The sequence below is a fragment of the Papaver somniferum genome, chromosome 6 (genome assembly GCF_003573695.1).
Source record: "Papaver somniferum cultivar HN1 chromosome 6, ASM357369v1, whole genome shotgun sequence".
Taxonomy (NCBI): Eukaryota; Viridiplantae; Streptophyta; class Magnoliopsida; order Ranunculales; family Papaveraceae; genus Papaver; species Papaver somniferum.
This window is the reverse complement of record NC_039363.1, coordinates 116,019,518-116,028,603: the sequence shown is the minus strand read 5'-3', so window position 1 is coordinate 116,028,603 and position 9,086 is coordinate 116,019,518. Positions and strand designations below refer to the sequence as shown.

The 9,086-nt window shown below is 34.9% G+C and overlaps 1 protein-coding gene across 2 annotated transcripts; it reads right to left on the bottom strand.

Moving 5' to 3' along the window:
• Positions 1-644: 644 nt before the first annotated feature.
• On the bottom strand, positions 645-3,055 carry LOC113288976. Of its 2 annotated transcripts, none has more exons than XM_026538136.1 (2): positions 2,975-3,055; positions 645-1,275 (listed from the first exon to the last, which is right to left on the bottom strand). In XM_026538136.1, exon 2 carries the CDS (start codon positions 1,222-1,224, stop codon positions 838-840), a length of 387 nt encoding a protein of 128 aa, XP_026393921.1. In that variant the 5' UTR covers positions 1,225-1,275; positions 2,975-3,055; the 3' UTR covers positions 645-837. The 2 variants fall into 2 exon arrangements, with proteins under 2 accessions (XP_026393921.1, XP_026393922.1); XM_026538137.1 differs by having other exon boundaries at positions 645-1,319; positions 2,975-3,045.
• Between the last annotated feature and the right edge of the window lie 6,031 nt (positions 3,056-9,086).

Sequence of the window (9,086 nt, the reverse complement as noted above, 5' to 3'; positions counted from 1 at the left end):
TTGACTTTCCGTCGATTCTGATGCACATTCTTGATCTATCTTCTCTTGGCTGTTGAGTTCTTTCTCTACATTCCGACTTGGTGTTGCGGCCTTGACTTCTTTTTTTCTTCTTAGACTAATCAAATGAACCATAAAATTTATTACCAGGCTATTCATCACCATGATTAAGAGCTGCAGTTTGTAATGATTTAAGATTTATGAAGCTATTAATAGAGAGTAGAATAAGTATGAAGAGATTAAGGATGAAACTCTTTTTCCGCTCAGTTGTTTTGCGTGGTTTAGAAGGGTTGTTGGTTGGTAGGTTTGTTGGTTAAAGCAGAGATGAATTGAGTGTACACCTATTTCAGTTGCACCTATCTCTCTTCCGTATCTCGATGGTCTCTACTATTGACATTTTACTTGTAAAAGTTGCAATACCAGTTCAACTCCCACCCTCTTTCACTTGGTAGGTAGTATACCTCCAGATTGCATCATCCAAAGTAGGGGTTTTGACTTCACCATTTCTCCGTAAAGATCATCCTGCTCCTTCATCTCATTTTCAACTGCCACAGTGATACCTGCTTTACAACTTCAGAAGATAAGACTGTTGTCCTAAAAAGGCCTACCAAGCATAATATACGATTTCACCAAATAATCAAACTAGATAACATGAATGATGATCAATAAAGAAAGAAAAAGTAACATCAATCTCTTTTTAATAAACATATAAGTACAGATGTAAAGGAAACTTTATAGCTTCAAAAATTCATTACAGTCAAAATACTGCATAAACGAAGTTATTCCAAAACTAAAGAAGTCCCAGGACTAAAGAAGTCTCTACTAGAGAGTGCGCGGGACTTAGGTTTTTTTGGCTTCCTCTGCTTTCAACTTCTTCTCCCATCTGCGCTTCTTGTAATCAAGTAGCATAGCAGGCATTTTCTTCATTAACTCGGCAGTATTTGCCCGCTTTTCAGCAGATATTCTGTCGCACTTGTGTCCTTTTCTCTTGGTTCTCATCTCTTTCCTTGCTGGATCGTATGGCCAATCTTGCCCTGCAAGAAGGACTTCCTTGCGGAGACGAGCCCGATGGCGTGCACTCATACTCAAATCCTTCCATGCCCCCAACTCCCAATAACCCCATACTCCCTTGGCGAGCTCATTTCCGTACTTTGCCAGCTTCTCTTTCCATGGATACTGATACTCACCAGCTGTTTTGACTACAGATTTTGCCACTTTGCCTGCCATTGTTCCCTTGTTTCCTAAGTATTTTAAAAAGTAGTCTACTTCACACAAGTCCTGACAATTGGAAAGTGCGGACGAAGTTATAGAAGTAGTTTCAACTGAAGAGCCAGAAAGAAAAGGAAGAAAAAAAAGGAAAGAGAAACACATATTAAATATCTTTTAGAATGCACCAATTATGCCAACTGCTCTGAACAGAGTTTACGCTAAACAAAAATTAAGATCGCGAGCGGACAAAATAGAATCATCATATCTCATTTGGTTTGCATTTCATTTCATCAACAACATTGAAGATTAAAAAACCAGCTAAATGTCATTTAATTTCAATATCTTGTCACTGCACATGACCATCATTATCCCTTAAGAATGAATTTACAGTTTTTAGGATATACAACATAAAAAGATTTACTTTTCTGATCTTCCTTGACAAAGAATATGGAGACTACCCATTACCTTCAGTTTAGGAGGCTACCAAAAATAGTAGTTCAGTATTTCAATACCATGTCTATCTTATCAATGGAAAAGGAAATACTAAACACTAGGGAAAACCAGAAACCAATATCACAGATGTGCAGCATGTTATTGATTATTTTCTCCTATAAATAGGGTATGTGTACAAGCGAACCCTGGATTTCTTCTTTATGTTCCTAGCAGAACCGTTTGACAGAAACTACACTAGTTGTTTCTTTACCATTATAAAATAAAAACTCAGAGGTGTCTGATATCTTGGTAAGTCAAAATTTGCCGACCGTCGTACATGAGCCTCACTTGTGCCAGATTCTAAGCCTACTTGAGGTTCAACTGGTACCACAAAACCAGGCTTGTAAACGATGGAAAATCCTGAGTCACCAATGATTAAACACTGTAACAATTCATCCATCTAGTCATATGACTCACTTATAATATGTAAACCCATATACACAATAGGCTTCGTAGTTTTGATGTGAAAACATAATAACCTATCAATGCCACAAAACCTAACTATAAAAAATATTGCCAAATTGTTGTATGTTGTTTTGTCCTTACGCCACGATGCAGACTGGATATTTCACAGCATTAACAAATGAAAATCCAACAATCATAAATTCTAACAAATATTACAAACCAACACCATGAGTTTAATACTCGTGACAGAATTATGAGAAAAGGAGCCATCTACACAAAATGTAATGCTCTCTCTAGTAACACACCCTCCATGGTTCTCTAATGAAACCCCAATTGCCATTCTCTATTCATAAATCTCCTGCAGATCCACTAGAAACAGGTAATACAGTATTGGTTTAAGTGGCCAGTTGCAAATAAATGTCAAGCCAGAAAAACATTCAAGGTTTAAGTCTGATCGACCATCACTTCCAAACTCGGTTTAGTATGGTGAAACCATTACACTTCAAAGCAATTATATGGAAACTATTCTATGAGGAATATTAGCAAACGCTTAAGGAGCATGAAAACTACTAAGTGTATCAAATGAGATCCTTAATGCCTATCAAAGATCATGCAGCAGAAACCCTGCTAAAACCCTAATTATAGAAGAAACTATCTCTTTCATTTTTCCTGGCATCCACACCATCACTTGAGATGTATCAGTCAACAAGTCCTGATTTATCCAATTTAATTTCTTAATCATTTTAAGAAAACAAAACTAACCCTAAACCTGTGCTGGTTAAAACCCAAAACTTAACATGATAGGATTACCGAGATGCAGATAAAGGAGATGTATGGAAATAGAGAGAGATGTTAGTGGAGTTTTACGTACCTCTTGAGTATCAGACTGTTTAATTTGCTGAGAGCTTCAAAACAAACTAATTTTCCCGATTGATTCTTCAGAAAGAAAAGCTGTAAGAGGTTAAATTAAATAAATACCCTTATAAAAATAAATATTTACGATTTAGGGGATGCCATGTTCTTATCCACATAATGGGGATACCACTATTAGCGGGATGATACCAATTTTGCGATCTGACGGTCATGATCTGTTAACATTTATTTGTCCTATATGGATTGGTATGACCCCAAAATAATACTGGTATCCCTTTATAAATTGTGCTTATCCAAGGGTCAAGGCACAGATCCTTCAACAAAAGGAAAAAAATGGAGTCAAGTAGTCGAGGGTGGAAAGGTCAATTTTTGAACCATAGAGGATAGGCTTGCTAACTGGAATGGTCAATTTTTGAACCAACCAGAAAGAACTATCCTTATTCATTTTAGGTACTCACCAAATGGTTGTCTTTTCTATGCCAAAAAAATGACAAATAAACTTGATATATTTGGATGAGATTTTGGTGGAATAAAAGACAAGGAAAGAAAAGTATATACTTTAGAAGATGGAAAGATGTTGCTCAAGCTAACGAATTAAGAGGTATCGATATCAAACAATCTGTTATTATAAATTGAACTCTTCTTGCCAAACTGGTTCGGAGAATGGTGAACTCTCCAAATGCTTTGTGGGTCAAACTTCTTGAAAGCAAATATTTTGCTGACTCGAATCATGTACATATTGTTGTTAATGGGCCTGGATAACGGGTATCGGAGGGGATTCAACTAGGTCTGAAGATAATTAGAAGTAATATTTGTTGGGGGTAGGAAATGGGAATAAGATTAATATATGGAAGGATATTTGGATACGTAATACAACAAACCCTGAAGATCACACTCTTTCTTCTTCGAATATGATGTATGTCAGTCAACTTATAAATAAACAAACCAACCATTGGGATAGGAATATCCTTGATGCTCTATATGATTCTCAAATTGTCACTAGCATCTTTAGAATTAGAATTCCTAGTCATGGGAAGGACAAGTTAAGATGCAAAAATACTCATGATGGTAACTTCACAATAAATTCTGCTTACAAAATCATCCACAGTAGCTCCAGCAACAATAGTCAGAATAATGTTAACTGGAAGAGATTCTGAAAAAATGATCTTCCTCCTAGAATTAAGCATTTTTCTTTGGAAACGTATCAGAGTTGCTTACCTACTGGGGGATAAAATTAGCAGGTATGTCTCTGATTCCCCTAGTGTGAGTCCTTTCTACAGAGATGAAACTGAAACTCTCCAACATATGTTATGTGACTGTAGTATCACAAAGGAGATATGGAGAATCACTGACAAATCTCTTACTCTCTGTATGAACAATGTTAATCTTCATGACTGCCTGATGGGTAAAGTCTTATATGTTGGTAATAATTTTACTAATGTGGTTGTTAATATTGAAAAAATCGCTATAACATTATGGAATATATGGAAAGTAAGAGGTTATTTGATATTTGAGTATGTGCGGGTAATTAAGAGAACAAGATACTGCAAGGAAAATAAACCGAGAGCATAGCGAGTAGTTCAGACAAGTAACTGAACGACATTCTCTAAAAGTTACAGGAACATCTAAAAACCCAACTTGGAAATGTCTAGACTTGGGAGAGTTCAAAATCAATTTGATGCTGCTTATTATAAAGTATCTGAAAAATCTAGAATTGGACTAATTTGGCTTGGTTTTGCAGGTGTCTGCCATGGAGTTAGATGCATTCCCGCAACTACACTAGATGCAGAATAAGCTGAAGCACTTGCACAACTGGAAGCAATCAGCTGGGAAAAGAAGCAAGATTAAAGAAAGTGCAGTTTGAAGGAGATTGCAATAATACGGTGTTATTAGTAAACGAGAAAAGAGAGCGGTGCACTGAACTCATAATAATCATATAAGAGATTGCATTTATTTACTTAAGTATTTTGATTCTTGGACTTGTTCTTTTATTAAGAGAGAAGCAAATAATGTAGCACATGTAGCTGCAAAGTACTCTACTGATTTAGTAGGAAAACGGACTGGAACTCCTCCTTCCCAGTAAGGATTGGGGAATGTATTCAAGCATATTCTTTTATTTCTTAATCATCAATATAATCCATTTTCGTATTAAAAGAAAAAAGTTGTCAAGGGTGAGTTGGGTGGCAAATAACATATTAAAAAACAATTAAGACGAGTTTAAGAGCTTCACAAGATGTTATGTGTAAAAATTATATTAAAATGGTATAAATAGCTTTTAGACGTACCTTTCAGCGGTGTTGTAAATGAAGCATATAACGACCCGTAACTTAAACTCATGCATTTTCTCTCTCTTTTTTAGAGATATGGTCAACCGATTAGTCAACCCTAATCAGCCTTGAATTCTCTTCTTTTTTTTTTTTTTTTTTGATCGATTCTGCATTTTTCACCTTTCTTTTTTTTTTTATTTTGATTTTTCCTGCATCATTCTCCGTTAGATTGGTATTCAATTGTTGTTTTAGTTGTGTTTGTTTTCCCTTTTATATCTCCTTAATTTTATTTTACTTTTTTCCCCCTTTTGTGTCAATCTCTGGGTTCTACGTGATTTATTTCACTTAATGACAACTTAATTTCACTCTCTTCCTGTTACCACGCATTGGCGTTGCGGTAACGTCCCATTACATCATTGGGTTTCTCCTCAGCTTGCATTTTAAAAGTTGGCTTTTTACGGTAGTAGTGTGTTTGTTATTGATTTTTATCTTATTTCTCGACATTATCATGATCTGGGGTGCATAGTATTGGTTTTCTGCTCATCTTATCTGATCCTTTAAGCTTGAAGTTATCTATTGTTCAGCAGATGCTTTGATTTCTCAAAATTTTCATCTGTACTTTCACTTTCTTAATTATTTCCTTCATACATATCCTTCGTATAATTTGATATCTAATCCTGATTTATTCGATAACCTTCTCTGCTCTTTCTTTTATAATTTTTCCTTTACCCCCCTAATGGCTAGACCTGATATGCATAACATTACTCTACAAATGGAAGATACTTCTATAAGTGAAGAACCTATTAGAAAAGGGATTTTTTCTCATTCTAATATTGTTATATTTACTGGAATCAGAGAATGGAGATTTAATTTAGATGGTAAAATTTATGCTCCTGGTATTATGATTTGGCAGGATGCTGACAGAGCTGCGAGATTTATTTGTCCTCATCTTCGTCGACAGAACCAGTAGTGTGTTCAGGTACCAAGTCTAGAACCAAATATATTTGTAACCAAGTATCAAGATTCAGGTGACAAAGATGCAATTTATTTGGTGGAGCTTGGAGCTCTGATGGTCATCTGAATGTTGCAATTTTAGCTCCTTAACGTTAACTACATGCTGAAATAAGACTTGAAACTGGAATTAATATACTCAACAACACACTAGAAACAACACCATACTTAGCTAGAACTCTACATATGATTCATTGTAAGTCAGGTTGAGAACAAGGAAATAGAAACACACAAGACACTTAACCTTTCATGAGTTATTATCAACTTTCGTTTCCTTACATTACTTCATGATGGATGAAAACGGATTTTATTTTATAAAACATATATGAGACTAGAAGTGAGTCCTAGTCATGCTTGCCACATATCACTCCAACCTTTTCATCGTGAGTTGGAGTACATCTTATGGATACATTGGACACCTCATATGACATGTCAAGATAAAAAACATGGCATGCTTAGACTCAACCTCATCTAGCATTAACCTTAAGCTAGTCTTTATTGCATGTTCAAACAATAAACATGCCTTAAAAAATCAGAGATTCGTTAATACTAAGCATGCATTAACTTTCATTAAATATGATTGTTGCGCAAACCGTATGAAAAATCTAACATCTCCCACTTGGCTAAGCAATGATTTTTTTTTTTTAGAATTTATGCAAAGATGCACACTCGAGTCGAATTGTATGATATCCTTCAACTGTTGAGACCTACATGTTACATTTAAGATGCGTAAGCCATTTCTACAATCAGAAAAACTAGACGGCCTATTACTCTCGAGCAAAACATTATCTTTTCAAAACAGAAAACATTTTTATATGCTTAAACTTGGGCCAAAACCAAAATGAACATGAAAACTTTATTTGACTTAACCTTATGCCAAAAAATGAATTGCACTTGTAACTTTATTGGCTTAGCTTTATGCCATACAAGCAGCACAACATATGCTCTAACGCCACCCGCATTTTCTCCTTATTGATATCTCCATTTTCTTTTTCAAGTTAAGCATTATGCTCGTATTCTAATGAGACCAAGAACTTTAGGACATAAATGATATCGAATGAGAACCATATGTGTCATACCAAAGACTACTTTATGAGCATATACACTTTATAAAAGTAAGGAAACAAGTATGATGATATAACCATAAACATCATATTCCCATTGATTTCAGATGTTAGCGTGACATACAACAAACCACGCTTTTTATCATTTTATACAGCTATCAACAAAAACCAAGTAAATAACATGTCAATAAGCAAAACATGATGATAAAACTATAAACATCACACTTCCACTAAAATTCAGATTCACACAACATAGGACCAAATATGATGACAAATCCATAACCATCAGTCGCACTGAATTTCAGATTCAACCACAACACAAGGTAACTCTAGTTTTCTTAAAAGAATAAAGATTACTAAACACATCCTTCTGTCAATCATCTGATTTTTGAATATGATTGCATGTTATTCTTTCAAGCTACTTCAACTCAGATGAAACATTTGCAACATTTACTTCAACTGTTTGGTCAGCCTTCAGGTCAAGCTAGCAACATGCATAAATCCACTATATTTTTCGGTAAGCATACCTCTTCTCTCAACAAACTAATATTTTTGGAATTCTCTATTAATGCACAGATCAATAGATATCTAATGGGCCTTGGAGGAAAATACTTAGATATCCTCTATTAATGCACATACCAAGACAAAAGAATTCTCAAGAAATTTTAGATAATATGCAAATCAAATTGTAAGGTTGTGAAAGTAAGCTTGTTAACCAAACAGGTAAAACAACTCAGATCAATGTTGTCTTGAGCCCAATGGGTATGTACCAGATGCAAGTCTTCAAGCTTCATGGTTCAAGAATTTAGCAAATGGACAAGATCAACGTCAGTATTGGTGGAATAATTACACTAATCATCCTTCTCAACATTTGATTTCTTGGAGTAAAGTAAGTTTACCTAAGAGTCTTGGTGGTCTGGGTCTTAAATAATTAAATATTACAATTTAGCTTTTCTAGCTAAACTTTCTTGGCAATTATTTCATAATCAAGATGCACTTTGGGCTAAAATTTTGAAGGGCAATTACTTTCCATGTCATGATTTACAATTTCATCCCCCACCGAATAATGAACATTATAGTTGGATATGGAAAGGCATTAGTCAAGGACTTGAAATAAATATTAAATATGCTAAATGGCAGGTGGTAAGTGGAATTCAGATAAACATTTGGACTTCAAATTGGATTTCTTCAGTGATGACACCTTTACAAGACTGGAATGGACTACATTTTAGCAACTATAAATCTGTGGCTTCATTTATTGACTCTAATACAACACAATGGAATATACCACCTCTTCGGAAACTTTTTACCCAAAATCAGGTGAATTATATCGTTATTACCCCTTTTCAATTAAATCAACCTGATAAACTCATTTAGCCTTTTACGGCTACTGGAGTATTCATCGCTTCATCTGCTTACAAACTTCTTTGTGAACAACATTTTACCACCAACTCTTCTCTAGGTTTATCCTCTCAAATTTTGCTTAAGATTCTAGAAGTTTAAAATTCCTTATAAACTTCAGACCTTTATGAGGAAATTTCTTCACAATGTTGATCCTGTCAAAGTAAGAATTTTTCATCATGCTGCTTCTGACATAATATATTGTGTTCTTTGCAATACTCATCATCTTAAAGATGTGAATCATCTTTTTATTCACTGCCCTTTTACGCAAACTATTTGGATAATTTCCCCCCCACAACAATCTACTTCAATACTGCAGCACACAACTGTTCTTTCCTGGGTTCATACTTGACAGAGAAAGGATTCT